The sequence below is a fragment of the Pan paniscus genome, chromosome 1 (genome assembly GCF_029289425.2).
Source record: "Pan paniscus chromosome 1, NHGRI_mPanPan1-v2.0_pri, whole genome shotgun sequence".
Classification (NCBI taxonomy): domain Eukaryota; kingdom Metazoa; phylum Chordata; class Mammalia; order Primates; family Hominidae; genus Pan; species Pan paniscus.
The window spans coordinates 46,399,789-46,419,363 of NC_073249.2; the positions used below are offsets into that span (position 1 = coordinate 46,399,789).

Below are 19,575 nucleotides of genomic sequence, written 5' to 3' on the forward strand. Positions count from 1 at the left end.
TTCCTCTTGTTGCCCAGGCTGGAGTGCAGTGGCACAATCTCGGCTCACTGCAACCTCTGCCCCCCAGGTTCAAGCAATTCTCCTGTTTCAGCCTCCCAGGTAGCTGGGATTACGGGTCCCCACCACCAGGCCCAGCTAATTTTTGTATTTTCAGTAGAGACAGAGTTTCACCATGTTGGCCAGGCTGGTCTTGAACCCCTGACCCCAGGCAATCCACCTGCCTCAGCCTCCCTAAGTGCTGGGATTATAGGCAGGAGCCACCGCGCCCAGCCCTGCCTCCCATTTTATTCCTAAATAAGATAGCTACAAAGATTTTTGTTTTTTAAAGCTACATACCTTCCTCACAATTTGCCTGCAAGGAAATTCCTTGTGGGCCTCAGGATCTTTACCCTAAAACAGTTCTGTTGAATTTCACCTTGGCAAAGTAAATTGATAGCTTCTCTTCACAGGTGCGGGACAAAGAACTCAAACTCATCCTGCTCACCTGAGACAAATGCGCATCTGATGGCTCCCTCTGCCTTCTTGTTTATGTAAAATTGCAGATTCATTGAGCCAAATTAAGGCATAAGTGATCCTCTACCCCCACCTCACATGTAAATTGCATATTCAGTGAAAAGCTGATCGAAGACTCAAAATAATGCAACCATTTGTCTCTTATCTACCTATGACTTGGAAGCCCCTGCTTCAAGTTGTCCTGCCTTTCCAGACCAAACCAAAGTACATCTTACATGTATTGATTGATGTCTCATGTCTCCCTAAAATGTATAAAACCAAGCTGTGTTCTGACCACCTTGGGACATGTAGTCAGGACCTCCTGAGGCTGTGTCACAGGTGCATCCCTAACCTTGTCAAAATAAACTTTCTAAGTTGATCGAGACCTGTCTTGGATACTTTTGGTTCATACTGCTAAGCAAACTATAATGGGCAGAACAGCCCTTGACAACAAAGAATTGACCAGCCCAAAATGTCAGTAGCACCAAGGTTGAGAAACCCTGCTCTTTGATAAATCAGCAACAGCTTTCGTGACAGGGTGAGACCACATTTAAACAATTGTACTACAAGCAGAGAGTGTTCAAATGATGCAAGGAGAGAATAGATTTTTCAAACAGCAGATAGGTCAAAAGAAATTATTTCTACCACAAAAGGCAAAACCACTAGTTCGACGAATAAGTCATGGTACATAAAACATGTCTGGAGAAATAGCTATAAGGGACAGAATTCATGAATGTAAAGTCTTTACATTTAGATTTGTGTTTGGTCAATAATATAAGGTTTTACTTGGGATTTATAGTGTAAAAATAATCTGAATCCTTGAAAGGATTATACCTATATTTTATAAATCTATGAACTTCTCTCTTAGACTCCCTCCAACCAAGATTTTACCTCTACCACTCAACCAAACTTGTTCTTGTCACGATTTCTAATGACTTGCTGGTTGCACAATTTGCAATTTGTCACCATATAAAGCCATGAGATTAGCAAGGACGGAGCCCTGGATCATTTCAACATTAAGAGGTAGAGCAGATGAAGGGGGACCAAGAAAAGAGAGTGGGAAAGGGTAGATACAGAGGTAGGAGGAAAACCATTGAGTGTGCTGTGAAGACAGTGCTTCAAAAGCAGGTAATAATTAGCTGGATCAAAGGCTGCTGATCGGTCAGGTTCAGTGAGGCATGATCACAGATCACTGGAGATTAAAAAAAAAAATAGCAACAAAAGGATTATAATGAAAAACTGCCTCAGCTGGGCACGGTGGCTCATGCCTGTAATCCCAGCACTTTGGGAGGCCGAGGCAGGCGGATCACCTGAGTTCGGGGGTTAGAGACCAGCCTGACCAGCATGGAGAAACCCTATCTCTACTAAAAATACAAAATTAGCCGGGCGTGGTGGCACATGCCTGTAATCCCAGCTACTCAGGAGGCTGAGGCAGGAGAATCGCTTGAACCTGGGAGGCGGAGGCTGCAGTGAGCCGACATCACGCCACTGCACTCCAGCCTGGGCGACAAGAGCGAAACTCTGTAGAAAGACAGAAAAGAAAGAAAGAAAGAAAAAAAAAAGGAAGGAAGGGAGGGAGAAAGGAAGAGAGAAAGAGAGAAAGGAAGGGAGGAAGGAAGGAAGGAGGGAGGGAGGGAAGGAAGGAAGGAAGGAAAGAGGAAAAGAGGGAAGGAGGGAAGGAGGGAAGGAAGGGAGGAAGGGGAGAGAAAGAGAAAAACAGCCCCACCTCCCTTGGCCCTAGTTCTGTTCCCTAAACATAACTATAAGGCTCTCTACTATTTCTTCTAGTGTTGCATCCATCTTTCTAAATAACATACTTAAACTGCCATTTTAAAATGTTTGTTTTATAGACAATTCCTTGTCATGTTAGGACATGTCCTTTTATCCAAGTCAACAAATATCCATTTATCTTTCTCCTATTCTTTCTTTTCTTTTCTTTTCTTTTTTTTTTTTTTTTTTTTTTTTTTTTTTTTTTTTTTTGAGACAGAGTTTCACTCTGTCACCCAGGCTGGAGGGCAGTGGCACAATCTCAGCTCACTGCAACCTCCACCTCCTGGGTTCAAGCGATTCTTGTGCCTCAGCCTCCCGAGTAGCTGGGATTACAGGCACCCACCACTATGCCTGGCTAATTTTTGTACTTTTAGTAGAGACGAGGTTTTACCATGTTGGCCAGGCTGGTCTCAAACTCCTGGCCTCAAGTGATCCACCTGCCTTGGCCTCCCAACGTGTTGGGATTACAGGTGTAAGCCACCTCACCCAGCCCCATTCTTTCAATATAGTTAAATCAATGATTACATTATGATGCTTTTGTAAAATATTCACTGCTGAACAAGTAGTTGTGGGACAATTCTCCAAAGAATTTGTACATCTCAGACTATCTTTTCCAGGATGTTTGGGCAGCAAACAGCCTTAGAAGCTAAAGGTAGTGTCTTCCTTTTGCAGAGGGCAGATTTGTTTATTAAGACAGTGACTCCCTCTGGGAGAAATTTAGAGGCATGGTCCTCCAGCCATATTAAGGAATACTAAGATCTCCCCACTTCTCCCTCCCCAGAGATTTCTTTGCTAACCAGAAAAATAAAGATAATGTCTCCCTGTGGGGCAAAGATTGGGTAGGCTTGCTAGTGGTCCCCTTATAAGACTGGGGGTTTCCTAAGCATAGCATTTCTCAACTATGAGACAGATCCACTGTGCGCTCAGCATCCACCCAGGCCCACTCAACATTGCTACCACTCACCAAGTTCCCTCTTGGAACTTTCAGGGAAAGGGGAACTGTTAAGCCCATGCTGCCTGCTGTGTCATGGGTGCTAAAGGGCCCACTGTTTCCTTACCGACTGGATTTATGGAGATGTGGCAAGTCAGTCTAGAAGCTTCACTGTGTTTGGGAATTGTTTGACCTCTTGATTAAGCAGTAGTGATCTGTGATTATATTTTATGTGTAATATTTTTCCTAGAGCAAATAAATGCCTCTTTTATTATTTGCATTATCCTAGCCACTTGAGGTTAATCGGTAAACAGACCAAGTTTGCAACCCTCATGGAGCTTACATACTAAAGCGGGAGACAGACAATGAAGATAAACAAGTGTGAAGCAGAAGAATTGCAGGGTTTCGAGTGAAGGGTTTGGCATGATCCGGCTGAAGTTATAAAAGTAATATTCTGCCTACTATGTAGAGACTAGATTACAGAGGAACAAGGATGGAAACAGGGCCAATGAGGATGCTTCTGCAGGAATCCAGGCAAGAAAAGATGATGGTTTAGACCAGAGTGGTGGCAATGGAAGTGGTGAAAACAGCCAAATGTTGAATATATTTTGAAGACGGAACCAAAAGAATTTTCCGAAAATTGGTTGTAAGCATTGAGAAAAGGAGTAAGGATAACTGCAAAGTTTTTGTCCAAACTACTGGAAGGATGGAGGTGCCATCCACTGAAATGGGAAGGCTTCTTTGTATGTCATTTAAGGAAATTTGATAATTTTCTCATAAGAGTTCTGTACCTCCTTTGTTATTTTTATTTCCTGGGTACTTTGTATTTTCTGTTGATATTAAACTATCAATGTATATTTAATAATTATGGTGAAATGGACTTCATTCTATTTTAGCTTCATCTTATATCTAGCAATTTTCTTCAAGTTTCTTATTGTTTATAACTAAATGTTGTGCCAAAACTTAAGTATAAGTCTAACAAAACATCTACAGAATGTGTATGTTGAAAATTATTAGATACTAATGAAAGAAATTTTAAAAGACCTAAAGAAATGGAAACACTACATTCATGGATCTGAAAGCTTAACATAATAAAGATCTCATTCTCTTCCATATTGATGTATAGATTTAACACAGTTCCAATTGAAATCCCAGCAGAATTCTTTTGGAATTGAGATTAGACAAGCTAATCTCAATTTATATAGAAAGGCAAAGAACCAGAATAGTTAAAACAATGTTGGAAAAGAAGAATAAAGTTGGAGTAATCACACTATCTAATTTCAAGACCTACTATAAAGCTACAGGAATCAAGACAGTATGGTATTCATGAAGGGACAGACACATAGTTCAATATAACAGAATACAGAAATCATAAATAGACCCACAAAAATATACCAACTGATTTTTGAGGAGAGTGCAAAAGCAGCTCAGTGGAGAAAGGATAGTCTTTTCTACAAAAGAAGCTGGAACAAAAGAACATCTGTATACAAAAATAAACAACCCATAACCTAAACCTTATACTTCATGCAAAATAAAATTTAAAATAGATCATGGATAGAAATGTAAACCACAAAGCTATACAACTTTTAGAAGAAAATATAGGATAAAATCTTTATAACTTGGGGTTAGGCAAAGTGTTCTCCGATGTGACGCTTTAAATGTGCAGCATGCTGCATTTAAAGAATTGATAGATTGGACCAGCCTGGCCAACATAGTGAAACCCTGTCTCTACTAAAAATACAAAAATTAGCTGGGCATAGTGGCGCATGCCTGTAGTCCCAGCTACTCGGGAGGCTGAGGAAGGAGAATCACTTGAACCCGGGAGGCGGAGGTTGCAGTGAGCCAAGATCGTGCCACTGCACTCCAGCTTGGGCAACAGAGAGAGACTTCCAGCTTGGGCAACAGAGAGAGACTTCATCTAAAAAAAAATTTTTTTTGATAAATTGGACTTCAACAAAACTGAAAACCTTCTCAGTGCAAAAGACACTTTAAGACAATGGAAAGACAAGCTACAGGCTGAAATAAAATATTTGCAATATCCAACAAGGAGTTTTGTATTCAGAATATATAAAGAACTCTCAGCCGGGCGTGGTGGCTCATGTCTATAATCCTGGCACTTTGGGAGGCCGAAGCGGGCGGATCACTTCAGGTCAGGAGTTTGAGACTGGCCTGGCCAGCATGGTGAAACCCCATCTCTACTAAAAATACAAAAATTAGCTGGGCATGGTGGCGGGCACCTGTAATTCCAGCTAACTTGGGAGGCTGAGGCCAGAGAATCACTTGAACCCTGGAGGCAGAGGTTGCAGCAAGCTGAGACTGTGCCATTGCACTCCAGCCTGGGCGACAAGAACGAAACTCCATCTCAAGAGAAAAAAAAAAAGAGCTCTCACAACTCAAGTGGAAGAAAACAATCCAATTAAAACTGGGCAAAATACTTGAACAGACACTTCACCAAGGATAATATATAGATGGCAAATAAGAACATGTTTATTATTATCAACCATTAGATAAACGCAAATTAAAATCATAATGAGGATAGCATGGTGGCTCATGTCTGTAATCCCAACACTCTAGGAGGCCAAGGCGGGAGGATCACTTGAGCCCAGGAGTTCAAGATCAGCCTGGGCAATAAAGTGAAAGCTCGTATTTACAAAACTTTTTTAAAAATTAGCCAGGAGTGGTGGCACATGCTTGTGGTCTCAGCTACTCAGGGAGGTTCAGGTAGGAGAATCGCTGGAGCCTGGGAGGTTGAGGCTGCAGTGAGCTGTGAGCATACCACTGCACTCCAGCCTGGTGACAGAGGAGACTCTATCTCAAAAAAACAAAAAAAAAAGTAAAATCACAATGAGATACCTCTTCATGCCTATTAGAATGGCCAAAATCAAAAGTGCTGACAATACCAAGTGCTAATGAAAATGCCACAGCAATTGGAATTCTCATCCATTGCTAGTGGGAAGGCAAAATGGTATAATCACCTTGAAAAACAGTTTGGCAGCTTTTTATATAAAGTTAAATATACACCTTCCGTGTGATCCAGAAATCACACTTGTGGATATTTCAGAGAAATAAAAACTAGGTTCACATGGAAATCTGCACATGAATGTTTAAAGCAATTTCAGTCATCACCAAAAATTGGAAATAACTCAAATGTCCTTCAGCTGATGAATAGATAAACAAACTATGATACAGCCATACAACAGAATACTACTAGCAATAAAAAGAATGAACCATAAATACACATGATAACTTGGATGAATCTCAAACTATGCTGAGTGAAAGAAATCCACTCAAAAACTTACATATTGTATAGACTTTATTTATGTGACATTCATAAAGAGGCAAAAGTGTATTGACAGGGAACACATCAGTGATAACCAGGAGTTAAAGGTAAGGGGAGGATGTGGCCATAAAGGGATAGCATATGGGAGTTTTGCAGGGTGATCAAACTGGTCTATGTCCTGATTATAGTGGTGACACAAATCTATACATATTCTAGAATTCACAGAACTGTATGCCCAAGAGTCTATTTTAATGTATGACAATTACAAATTTAAAAGGAGACAGCTGGGGCCAGGCGCAGTGGCTCATGCCTGTAATTCCAGCACTTTGGGAGGCCAAGGCGGGTAGATCACAATGTCAGGAGTTCAAGACCAGTCTGGCCAAGATGGTGAAACCCCCTCTCTACTAAAAATACAAAAATTAGCCAGGCGCCGTGGTGGGCGCTGTGGAAGTCACCTATAATCCCAGCTACTCAGGAGGCTGAGGCAGGAGAATCTCTTGAACCCGGGAGGCAGAGGTTCCAGTGAGCCGAGATTGCGCCACTGCACTCCAGCCTGGGTGACAGAGTGAGACTCCATCTCAAAAAAAAAAAAAAGGCCGGGCACGGTGGCTCATCCCTGTAATCCCAGAACTTTGGGAGGCCGAGGAGGATGGATCACAAGGTCACGAGATTGAGACTATCCTGGCTAACACAGTGAAACCCCGTCTCTACTAAAAATACAAAAAATTAGCCAGGCGTGGTGGCAGGCGCCTGTAGTCCCAGCTACTCGGGAGGCTGAGGCAGGAGAATGGCGTGAACCTGGGAGGTGGAGCTGGTAGTGAGCCAAGATCATGCCACTGCACTCCAGCCTAGGCGACAGAGTGAAACTCCAACTCAAAAAAAAAAAAAAAAAAAAAGAGAGACAGCTGGAACTTTGAACACTGACTAGCTATCTGATGAAACTAAGTAATTGTTGTTAATTATTTTTACATGTGATAATGGTATTATGGCTATTTTTAAGTCCTTAGCTTTTAAAGATACACACTAAAATATTTAAGGACAAAGTTATAAAAAGTATGGGATTTGCTTAAAAATAATACTGGAGGAAGGAACGGACTGGGGAAGAAATGAAAGAAAGCTGACCATGATTTAATAATTGTTGAAGAGGGTGATGGGTACGTCGGGCTTTATTATACTGTTCTGTCTACTTTTGTATATGTTTGATAGTTTCCATACTAAAAAGTTCAGCCAGGCACGGTGGCTTACGCCTGTAATCCCAGCACTTTGGGAGGCTGAGGCAGGCGGATCACGAAGTTAGGAGTTTGAGACCAGCCTGGCCAACATGGTGAAACCCCGTCTCTACTAAAAGTACAAAAATTAGCTGGGCGTGGTGGCGCATGCCTGTAATCCCAGCTACTCAGGAGGCTGAGGCAGAAGAATCACTTGAACCTGGGAGGCAGAGGTTGCAGTGAGTCGAGATTACGCCACTGCACTCCAGCCTGGGTGACAGAGCAAGACTCCGTCTCAAAAAAAAAAAAAAGTTCAAAAAGGGTGTGAGGTTGTTAGTTTTCAACATCAAGCTGCCTGGTATGCAGAGTTTGCCATTTAGTAGGTGATCTTGGGCAAGTGACTTACTTGTCCTAAACTTCAGTTTCCCCCCACTCCATAAAATGAGACTACTAATGATAATATCTATCTCACAGTTGTTGTCAGGATTAAATGGATGTTGTCAGAATACGTGAAAAGCAATTTACCTAGTTCTTGCTATATTGCACATGCTCAATAAATGTTAATTTTTTTGTCATTATTACATCTCCTGGTCTGATTCCTCCATGCCATCTCCTCTGTATGAGCAAGTCTTCCTCCAAGCTTCTTTCTGGATATCTTATCTAAAAAGGGCCACTGTGTTTTACATCCTAATTCAGAATTATAAAACACAGGTTTGAAATTCTACTTCCCCCTCACACTACATTATATTCTTTTTTTTTTTTTTTTTTGAAACAGGGTCTTGCTCTATTGCCCAGGCTGGAGTGCAGAGGCGCAATCATGGCTCACTGCAGCGTTGATCTCCCAGGCTCAAGCGATCCCCCCACCTCAGCCTCCTTAGTATCTAGGACTACAGGCCAGCGCCATCGCACTTGGCTAATTTTTGTATTTTTGTAAAGACAGGATTTTGCCATGTTGCCCAGGCTGGTCTCAAACTCCTGGGCTCAAGTGATCCATCCAGCCTCCCAAAGTGATGGGATTACAGGCGTGAACCCAGCCTGTTCTATTCTTTATCGTATACCCAGGAGGAAATCCTAAACTTAAAAGATTGGGTTAAAGAAAAATTCAGAAATGCCTATCTTTTCCTCCAAACTAGGAGTAATGTAAGATTACCATGAGTCGTGGTGGAGTGGAGTTCAATTCACCACAGAATCTGAGACAGGAAGACCTGCCAGGCCATCAGCCCCTTCCCACCACTCCTGCAGCATTCATTTTCAGGAGCAAAAGAGCCTTCCCACAATTACTGAGTCCAACACTTAGTTTCCAGGATAAGCCCACACCCAACCATTCTGTCCTGTGGTTCCCAGTGATACACTCATACTTGTTAGAATGTGCCACTTTGGGGTTCAGAAAATGCAATCACTGAGAGAAGCCCGAGTTGTAGTTATGCTCTCCTTTGGTTCCATACTTCCCCCTCTCTTGCCACATCTATCCACTAGAGGGAGGAAGGCCTAGAACCTCTTTAGCCAGAGTGGAGCAGTGGCAAGGATCAGTAGTGTGGCTTCTTAACCAAGCCAGCAGTGGGGGTGTCAGAAGCACCGGAACATAATCGCCTCATTCTCTTGGAACAGAAAAGAGGAAGGGTCCCTTCCTTCCCCTTTTCAACCCTCTCTGCATGGATTGGCACGTCACCATGACCTGGTGCACTCACTTCCCTCAAGTCAGTGTGCAGGCTGCTTCAAAAATTCAGAGGAACATGTACTGGGGTCTTAGGAACATTTTCAGCCAGTGGAGAGGAAAAGGAAAACTAAGTATCTCTTGGATCACTCACAGAGTTCACCAAATACAACTGAAAACTGGGGGCTCCAATGTCCCTGCTGCCCTGATGGTATTAGTTTAAGATGTTGACACTGACATCTACAGAGATCTCATCCATCACTGTATATCAAAGAGCAAATGTCATTCTAGTTGAGAAACTCATGTATGAGAAAGAATGGTCATCTTGGGAAATCTGTAGCTCCAGCGGCTCCTGATGTTTTTTCCTGCCTCCTCCTGTCCCATGCTTGTGCCCCAGGCAGAGCTCATTCCTAAAACCGTAGCTGACCCTCTGTGCTGTCTTTTAAGTTATAACAGTAGCTGCCATCTGTTGAATATTTTGCTTTATGACAGGCACTACACTAAGCACGTTAACATATCTCATTGAAGCCTCACACCAAGGCTATGAACTAGATACAATCTATCTGTAGATAATAATATATATCCATCTGTAGATATCCATCTTATATCCATCTGTAGATGAAGAAACTCAGGTTGAGTAAGCTATCTAAGGTCACAGAGCCAATAAGTGCTAGAGGCAAGATTCTTATTCTGTACACTCTGCCTCCAAAGCCCACTTCTTTGACCCTAAGGGCACAAGAACCCAAATCAGGATGTGAAGCTTGGTCTTTGAAACCAAAGGAAGCTCCTGAATGATCCTCATAGGCTGACGGCTTGGCGCTGTAAACAAAATCAGTCTTTTGTCAAAAGGAAATGAAGTTGCCATGCCACTGTTCACTCCTGTAAGAGACTCCTCTGGGCTGTTCCATTCTCTTGCTGCAATTCAGCCGGTTGAAAAACTAAGGTGACTGCACAATGATTAACTTCAGGCCCTTCTGCTCTACTTTGAGCCTGTCTCTGGTTCATCGTTACACTCTCCGCTTAGCACCCGCAGACTCAAGAGATTTCCAATCCCCCAATTTAGCGTGGTTCTACTTTAGGCAGAACTCCCATCCAGTTCGGATATAAGCGGGTCGAAGTGGCAGGGACCACCTCGCTGGGAGGAGAGGCTGGAGCTGCGGTCTTAAAAGATCTTGGGGCCAGGCGCGATGGCTCACCCCTGTAATCCCAACACGTTGGGAGGCCGAAGCGGGTAGATTATTTGAGCCCTGGAGCTCGAGACCACCCTGACCAACACGGTGAAACCCAGTCTGTACTAAAAATATAAAAAAAAAATTAGCCGGGCGTGGTGGCGCACGCCAGTAGTCCCAGATACTCGGGAGGCGGAGCCAGGAGAACCACTTGAAACTGGGAGGCGGAGGTTGCAGTAACCGAGATCGCGCCACTGCACTCCAGCCTGGGCGACAGAGCGAGGCTCCGACTCAAAAAAAAAAAGTATTGAATAAGCACCGGAGACCCTGAGCCACCGAGTAGCGGAGGGAAAGTGTGGCGCGCAGAGGGGCCCAGCCCCGCCTCTGCCGGGCCCCGCCCCCAAAAGGCCCCGCCGCCGACGCCTCCTGCTAGGCCCCGCCCCCGACAGACACCCCCCCGCCAGGCCCCGCCTCCTGCCCCCCCCAGCCGCGAGGTCCCGCCTCCTGCCAGGCCCCGCCCCCGGCCTGCCCCGCCCTCCGACCCGCCCCGCGGCGCATTGTGGGATCTGTCGGCTTGTCAGGTGGTGGAGGAAAAGGCGCTCCGTCATGGGGATCCAGACGGTAAGACCCTCATTCAGTATCCTCCACTGGGGGACCCCTCCCCATCTGGTTCTGGCCACTCAGCTCCGGACCAGGGGCTGTCGCTGCCGACCCCGCCCCGCAGGGCTCTGGGCCCACCGTGGATGCTGGGGTCCCGATCTCGCACATCCGGGCTCGGGACTCCGCCAGGTTACCCCTCTGCCCTTGGCATGCCTCCGCGCTGGAGCTCGGGATCGCCACCCCTGGGACGGTCACCACCCAAGCCCCGGGCTCTTACCCAGCCTGGCGGTCACGCTGCCTCCTCTACCCACAGAGCCCCGTCCTGCTGGCCTCCCTGGGGGTGGGGCTGGTCACTCTGCTCGGCCTGGCTGTGGGCTCCTACTTGGTTCGGAGGTCCCGCCGGCCTCAGGTCACTCTCCTGGACCCCAATGAAAAGTACCTGCTACGACTGCTAGACAAGACGGTAAGTTGGGGAAGAAAGGGCCAGGGTGAAGGAGGGGACCAGAGTGCTCCTGGCATGGAGGGTACAGCACCCACGGTGGTTGGGATGTCCAAGGGACGTGGCAGCGCCAGGCGCGCCTGGTGAAACACTTGTGTCCTCCACCCTCCAGACTGTGAGCCACAACACCAAGAGGTTCCGCTTTGCCCTGCCCACCGCCCACCACACTCTGGGGCTGCCTGTGGGTAAGGAAAGTGTGGAATGGGCTCCTTTCCCTGGTATCCTCAGAAGGTGACTCCCCTCCTGGGGTCTCATGAAACACGCTGCTTCAACCGGTTTGCTCCACACACCATTCCCCTTCCCCCACTTGGCTCTGCATCCTCCAAGCTGTGAGGTGCCACTGGGCCCCTCTAGGGTGTGGCTTCCATGACCCCCATCCAGCTTTAACACTCAACAGTCTTGCCTCTTCCCTGCAGGATTTGCTAATTACTCCCTCTGAGCAAGCACTACTAACTTTTTCCCATTGCCCAGACCCTTTTGACTCATCTGTCAAGGTCCTGGCAGTAACTGGCAGGAAACGCTGGAAATAAGTGTTTCCTCAACTGGGCGCTTATAAGAGATCCAACTGAGGGCTCAACGGGGCAAATCTTCCCTGCCTGGTAGCTCCTTGGGACCACAGCAGGAAGCAAGTCATCTTGTTCTCTCAAATCTCTTTGAGTATTTTGAGGGATGCAGCACATCACAGACAACCCTTATGTAGCTCTCTGCACGGTCCCCAGGCAAACATATCTACCTCTCCACCCGAATTGATGGCAGCCTGGTCATCAGGCCATACACTCCTGTCACCAGTGATGAGGATCAAGGCTACGTGGATCTTGTCATCAAGGTAAGGGGCTAGGAAGGGACCCAGGGGCTGCTTACCCATTCTTTCTGGGATTTGTAGAAATTTCTAAGATTTGCCTGACAGCAGGAAATGGTATGTACTCTGTAGATGTGAAGAAAGTATGAGCTACTCAGGAGACTGAGGCAGGAGACTCACTTGAACCCAGGAGGCGGAGGTTGCAGTGAGCCAAGATTGCGCCACTGCACTCAAGCCTGGGCAGCAAGAGCAAAACTCTGACTCAAAAAAAAAAAAAAAAAAAAAAAAAAAGAAAGTATGTAGACGGGGAAAAGATAGCACATATCTGATCCCTGCCCCAGCCTCAGGGAGGTTTAGTCAACATGGGGCTCAGAAACCAGTGACATTCCAAATAAGGTATTTTTCTCTCTGTCTTGTAAGGTCTACCTGAAGGGTGTGCACCCCAAATTTCCTGAGGGAGGGAAGATGTCTCAGTACCTGGATAGCCTGAAGGTTGGGGATGTGGTGGAGTTTCGGGGGCCAAGCGGGTTGCTCACTTACACTGGAAAAGGTAATGACCTGTCTTCTCCTTGAGCCTGTCTCCCACTTTATCAGTTCCCATAGTCCTCTTGGCACAGTATGGCTGTGTGTACACATGTGTATGCACGTGTGTAAGGGCCAGGGCCGCCCTTCCTTCTAAACATAGCACTGATACAATAGAAAGGCATGTTTCTCAGCCCCATTTGCCACAGGAAGCAGTTCCTCCTCCACTTGAATTCCCTAGCCATGGCAGCTGTGGAGATTACTAAAGCAAACATGTGCCCCTCTTCCCCACCTTCAAAAATTTGCCCCCCTGGGTGAGCTGTGGAGCGAGCCAGAGATAGCTTTCAGCCCTTCCCATGGGAACAGCTGGGTGCATTAGCAAGTCCCTGGAGCTGCTGTGTGCCACTTGGGAAAATAGATTCACACCTGGCTCTGTGCCTGTCTCCTTCACCAGGGAGTGACACTTTGCCAGAAGCAGCTGATACACTGTGTGGCGCTGAACTGACTCACAGATAGCCCTGGCCCCATTGTCCCTCAAGTATATTATTGTCAGGGCTGGCTCAACTCAAGCTTCCACCCAAGCTCCAGGATCAGATGTCATAGCAGCTGCTCAACTGGCCTCAGGCATATTTTCAACTCTGCATTTGTTTTCTAAGTTCGCTGTATTGACTTTATTCTTCCACTGCTCTCTTCACCTGACTTCTCAGGGCATTTTAACATTCAGCCCAACAAGAAATCTCCACCAGAACCCCGAGTGGCGAAGAAACTGGGAATGATTGCCGGCGGGACAGGTGCATTACACTGAGGGCCTTTCTCTCCCACCATTGTTGACTGTTGCCATGCAAATTCCTAGGTGACCCTCTGAAGACTGGTAATCATAGCCAAGCTGTTGTTCATCAGGGGATTTCCAGCAATGCTTAGAACTCCCTAGTATCTGAAAAACAAAATCATAAGCAGGTAGAAACCAAAAAAATATTTTAACTGATGGAATTAGAGAAACAAATTAAATGAGCTTTCCTCATTTTGAATGGATCTAATAGTTTTAGGTGAGAGAAGAGAGAAGCAGCTAGGAATGACTAGCTAGGAAGAAAGAAAATTAGCATTGGACACTACTGTGCATTAGACACTGTGTAGTCTAATACACTACTATATATTAGACACATAAATTAGACACATATATAGGTATCTATGAAGTAGGTACTAGCCTTTTCCTTTTACAGAGAGACAATGGGGTTCCAGAGAGGCTAAATGATTTCCACAGGGTTATTTCACTGGTAATGGCCTGGAGCAAAATTAGTATTTGGCTCTGCCTAGTGCCTAAGTACATGCACTTAACCTCTGCAAATACAGTGTTCTAGAACCCTCATCATTGAATCCGGAGGTACTTGTAGTCATTTGTGACTTTGGAGTCCTAGCCTCCAAAGGACTTTCAGAAGAGTCTTAGATTAGTTCCTAAGAAAGATTTCTACAATATGAACTTAGATGAATTTGAAGGGTGCCCGGAAATACAGATGTTGGAGAATATGCAGGAAGAGTTTAGAGGATGAGAATGCTAAAGGAAAATGGAGTGGAGTGGTGAATGAGCAGAATGAAGATGAAAGGGCTGGTCAGCTAAGGAGCCAGGACAGGGCAGAGAGTGTGGCCAGTACATTTCACTGTGGGGTATCTTCATGCAGGAATCACCCCAATGCTACAGCTGATCCGGGCCATCCTAAAAGTCCCAGAAGATCCAACCCAGTGCTTTCTGCTTTTTGCCAACCAGGTTGGTTTGTTTTCCTCCACCCTAAGACTTCAAAGTTGCTGTGTGGGTAGGGCTGAGAGACGTGGTATGGATGGGCAGAACTGGCCCAGTGCCCTGTTTTAGCCTCTGCCCAAGGTCCCCTCTGTAAGGCACAGGGTCCTCTTTCAATAAGGAGGAGAAAGGACAGAGCACTGAATCAAATTCCTTCCCTGGTCCCCAAGGAAAGAAGAAAACTTTTAAGGTATCTAGTCTGGAGCACAGAAACTTAGATCTTCTTGGTTAAATATTCATCTTTGTTCCTTCATAATGTGTAGATAAAGGCTGTTCCCCTCTTCTCCTCATCCTAACTCCCTAAAAGCACTGCAAGTCTTGCTTATTTCCTAGAACTTTTGCTTTCCCTTTCTTTTTCTTAGTTGGAAAGTTGTATAGCAGAAAACTTTTTATGTGGGCCTGAGAAGACTCCTAAAGACTTTCCTTCCCCTTTGCATTTCAGACAGAAAAGGATATCATCTTGCGGGAGGACTTAGAGGAACTGCAGGCCCGCTATCCCAATCGCTTTAAGCTCTGGTTCACTCTGGATCATCCCCCAAAAGGTATCCTTCCCATTTCTGGACATACCACTATCCCCTCATCGTCAAAATCAAAGCCTTGCCCCTTTGTGAGTTCTGGCTTCATTGAAATCAACCTTGCCTCAGACTGCCAACTCGGAAGTCTGAGTGCACAGACACAGTGATCTCCTGGTCCCTTTCCTTTGGGTTCCTGTTTACCAGGTGGGTGACAGGGATGGCTGTGCTGCTAAGGCTCAGCTTGAGGCAGGCTGAGTATACCCATTCCCAGCTGCTGCTACCACTTGACACTTTCTCCAGAGCCTTTCAGGGCCCTCCCCAGTCTCACAGCACCACATCCCCTTGCCAGCATGTATCTGGAGTATTAAGTACTTTCTTCTCCCCATACTTCAGATTGGGCCTACAGCAAGGGCTTTGTGACTGCCGACATGATCCGGGAACACCTGCCTGCTCCAGGGGATGATGTGCTGGTACTGCTTTGTGGGCCACCCCCAATGGTGCAGCTGGCCTGCCATCCCAACTTGGACAAACTGGGCTACTCACAAAAGATGCGATTCACCTACTGAGCATCCTCCAGCTTCCCTGGTGCTGTTCGCTGCAGTTGTTCCCCATCAGTACTCAAGCACTATAAGCCTTAGATTCCTTTCCTGAGAGTTTCAGGTTTTTTCAGTTACATCTAGAGCTGAAATCTGGATAGTACCTGCAGGAACAATATTCCTGTAGCCATGGAAGAGGGCCAAGGCTCAGTCACTCCTTGGATGGCCTCCTAAATCTCCCCGTGGCAACAGGTCCAGGAGAGGCCCATGGAGCAGTCTCTTCCATGGAGTAAGAAGGAAGGGAGCATGTACGCTTGGTCCAAGATTGGCTAGTTCCTTGATAGCATCTTACTCTCACCTTCTTTGTGTCTGTGATGAAAGGAACAGTCTGTGCAATGGGTTTTACTTAAACTTCACTGTTCAACCTATGAGCAAATCTGTATGTGTGAGTATAAGTTGAGCATAGCATACTTCCAGAGGTGGTCTTATGGAGATGGCAAGAAAGGAGGAAATGATTTCTTCAGATCTCAAAGGAGTCTGAAATATCATATTTCTGTGTGTGTCTCTCTCAGCCCCTGCCCAGGCTAGAGGGAAACAGCTACTGATAATCAAAAACTGCTGTTTGTGGCAGGAACCCCTGGCTGTGCAAATAAATGGGGCTGAGGCCCCTGTGTGATATTGAAAGGGTTGTTGTGTCTGGGGTCCTTGTTTCCAAATCCCCGAGGACCTAGGGAGGAAGGGTTTGCCACCATGGAACTCTCCCAGGTGTTCCAAAGAACCTTTGAGAAGTTGTACCATGTGCTGAAATGTGAGCTGCCAGCAGACTCAGTGATCATCTCAGCAGCTGTCTCAGCAGAGCCAGAGCTCCGCTTCTCCCTGGAGGCTCTCGAGGTGGGGGAAGGAGAACACACATTAGAGGGGACATTTTTGAGCCCAGCTGCCCCTCACAGTGTTCCCTTGATAGGCCACTCTTCCCCTTCTTCCTTCTCTTGGCCTATCCTTCACCATATTTATCCTTCAGGGAACCTGGCACACAAATCAAAGTGTTGTCTTTCTGTTTGGAAGGGAAGCCTTCTTCTTTAAAAAGTAACCTGACATCACCAGCCCTGGCCGGAATTGTTGATGCCCAGATAGAGTTGGCCTCCCCCAGGCTCATCTGTCCTGAGTACCCTTCTCCTCTGCTGTGTAGCATGACCCAATCTACTCCCTTTCCCAGGGTAGGACTAGGGCAGCCTCTCCAGATTCTTCTTTGTTACTCCCATTTCAACAAAACAATGTGGTGGGCTCAGAATGAAGGTCGACATTGCTTTTCTGCTTTTCGGCAACTGTCTATTGCTGTTTCTGGGGCTTCCGAGAGAAAGATTTGTGGGACCCTCAGAATTCACTCCTCCCCAGGGCAGAACCTTCAGTAAATTCTGTTGGTGGTGTTCCATCCAACATTTCTTGATCAGCTAATATGTGTATGGCACTGGGCTCTGTAACACAGTCTCAGCCACCTCACCTCCAGGAAGGAAAATCTTGCTTAGGAACGTTGGGCTCAGATAGTGAAGCAGGCTTGTAAAGAGAATTTCCTGCGTGGAAGATCACCATTCCTTGTCTTGCATGGGTTTTTGTCTCATCCAGTCAACATACAAATGTTTATTAAGGATCTGGCATGTGCCAAGCACTATGCGAGGCCCTGAGGATAAAAGTATGACCAACACTGGTCTTAGACCCCCAAAGAACTCACAGTCTAAGACAGACAAATGACTTTTTTTTTTTTTTTTTTTTTTTTGAGACGGAGGCTCGCTCCATCACCCAGGCTGGAGTGCAGTGGTGCAATCTTGGCTCACTGCAAGCTCCGCCTCCTGGGTTCACACCATTCTCCTGCCTCAGCCTCCCGAGTAGCTGGGACTACAGGCGCCTGCCACCATGCCCGGCTAACTTTTTGTATTTTTAGTAGAGATGGGGTTTCACCGTGTTAGCCAGGATGGTCTCGATCTCCTGACCTCGTGATCCGCCCGCCTCAGCCTCCCAAAGTGCTGGGATTACAGGCGTGAGCCACTGCGCCCAGCCAACAAGTGACAAATAATTATAACAGTGTGACTAATACCATAGCAGAGGTACATACAAAGTGCAGCTGGGAAGAGGTTGAGAAAGATTCAGAAAGGGAGGAAGGGGGGAAAGAGAGGTAACATTTTTGACAGCCTGGGCAACATAGTGAGACCCTATCTCTACAAAAATAAAAAATTAACTGGGCATGGTGGCACGAATCTGTAGCCCAGCTACTTGGGAGGCTGAGTTGAGAGGATCCCGTGAAGCCCAGGAGTTCGAGGCTGCAGTGAGCTATGATCTTATGATCACACCACTGTACTCCAGCCTAGGTGACAGATTGAGAGCCTGTCCCTAAAAATACAAACAAAAATAGTTTTGAGTTAACAGCCATGTACCAGGTACTGTGCTAAGTACTCGATCTACATCACATAATTTAATCCTTATGATAATCATGTGAGCTGAAGATTCATAATTTACCAAAGGTCATACAGCTGGTCAGTGGCTGACAGAGCCTAAATGTGAATTTAGGATTGTCTGAGGCCAAAGTCAAACCTAGAAGTGGGCATTGTAAACTGCTGGCATCTTGCAGCAGACAATGAGAAGGGCAGTCCAACAGAAGGATCAGCATGTGCAACAGCCTGGAGGAATGAAAGAGAAGTTCACTTCACAGAACTAGTTCACCAAGGCCCAACATGCCAGAGGGAAAATGGAGAATGATGAGGCCTTAGAAGTTAGAGCCAGCTCGCAAAGAGCCTCGAAACACTATGCTGAAGAAACCTGGACTCAATCCTGTGGACAGTGAAAAGTTTCTGAGGGTTTTATACAAATGGCAACACGGTAATAGCTAACATTTATAAAGCACTTACCATTGGCTAGGCCTCATAATAAGAGCCTGCATGAATTATCTCACTCAATCCTGACAAAGACCCAATGAAATAGTATTATTTTATTCCCACTTTTCAGATGAGGTAATTATCATTTGGAGGGGTTCAGTAATGTGCTCAAGATCATAGACTGGCCTGGGACAGAAACTTGGCTCTATGTGACTCCAGAGCCCATGCTTTTAACTAGGACCAAGAGAATTAACCCCACGTCCCTGAAGCACCTATATCAGATTACAATGAGTCACTTTCTCTGCCTCTAGAATGGCACTAGTTGCACAGTGAGCTATGATATGATTGCACCACTGCATTCCAGCCTAGGTGACAGTGAGAACCTGTCCCTAAAAAAGAAAAATTAAAAATTTTTTTGAGTTAACAGCCATATTGATGTACTGTGCCAAGTACTCTATCTACATCAGATAGTTTAATCCTTATGATAATCCTGTGAGTTAAAGGTTTGCTCACAAGAGGAAGATTGACATTGCTTTTCTGCTTTTCAGCAACTGTGTATTGCTGTATCTGGGGCTCCAGAGCATGGGGCTCTAGAGTCACATAGAGCCAAGCTTCTGTCCCTGGCCAGTCTGTGACCTTGAGCATATTAGTGAACCCCTCCAAATGATAGTTACCTCATCTGAAAAGTGGGAATAAAATAATACTATTTCATTCTTGGGAGAAATGAGAAAATGGCCAGACCCTGAAATCCCCTTCTGTGTTGTGTGGTTCAGACAAGTGCTGCACTACCCTATGTCGTCTCGCGATCTGCACTCTAGGTGCCTGTGGGAGCAGGAACTGGGGCACGGGTTCACCAGCAAGAGTAGTTAGAAACAATTCTGCTCTCTGATAAGAAAATAACAGGAGGCAGACTGAGGTCTAGCCCAGGGCCTGGCACATGG

At 45.9% G+C, this 19,575-nt stretch overlaps 1 protein-coding gene across 2 annotated transcripts; it reads left to right on the plus strand.

Moving 5' to 3' along the window:
- Positions 1-10,996: 10,996 nt before the first annotated feature.
- LOC100967245 (NADH-cytochrome b5 reductase 1) lies at positions 10,997-16,451 on the plus strand. 2 transcript variants are annotated; one of them, XM_003823002.5, is made up of 9 exons: positions 10,997-11,125; positions 11,418-11,567; positions 11,716-11,788; positions 12,323-12,429; positions 12,823-12,952; positions 13,632-13,715; positions 14,601-14,686; positions 15,159-15,258; positions 15,625-16,451. In XM_003823002.5, the coding sequence occupies exons 1-9, from the start codon at positions 11,111-11,113 to the stop codon at positions 15,795-15,797; spliced, it is 918 nt and encodes a 305-aa protein (XP_003823050.1). In that variant the 5' UTR covers positions 10,997-11,110; the 3' UTR covers positions 15,798-16,451. The 2 variants fall into 2 exon arrangements, with proteins under 2 accessions (XP_003823050.1, XP_034799796.1); XM_034943905.2 differs by lacking the exon at positions 11,716-11,788 and having other exon boundaries at positions 11,064-11,125; positions 12,304-12,429.
- Positions 16,452-19,575: the final 3,124 nt, after the last annotated feature.

Bases quoted from the DNA above. Each gene is read 5' to 3' on its own strand.
- LOC100967245 (XM_003823002.5), top strand. The intron at 11,568-11,715 runs GTAAGTTGGGGA...TCCACCCTCCAG, and splicing joins TACGACTGCTAGACAAGACG to ACTGTGAGCCACAACACCAA. The intron at 15,259-15,624 runs GTATCCTTCCCA...CCCATACTTCAG, and splicing joins TCTGGATCATCCCCCAAAAG to ATTGGGCCTACAGCAAGGGC.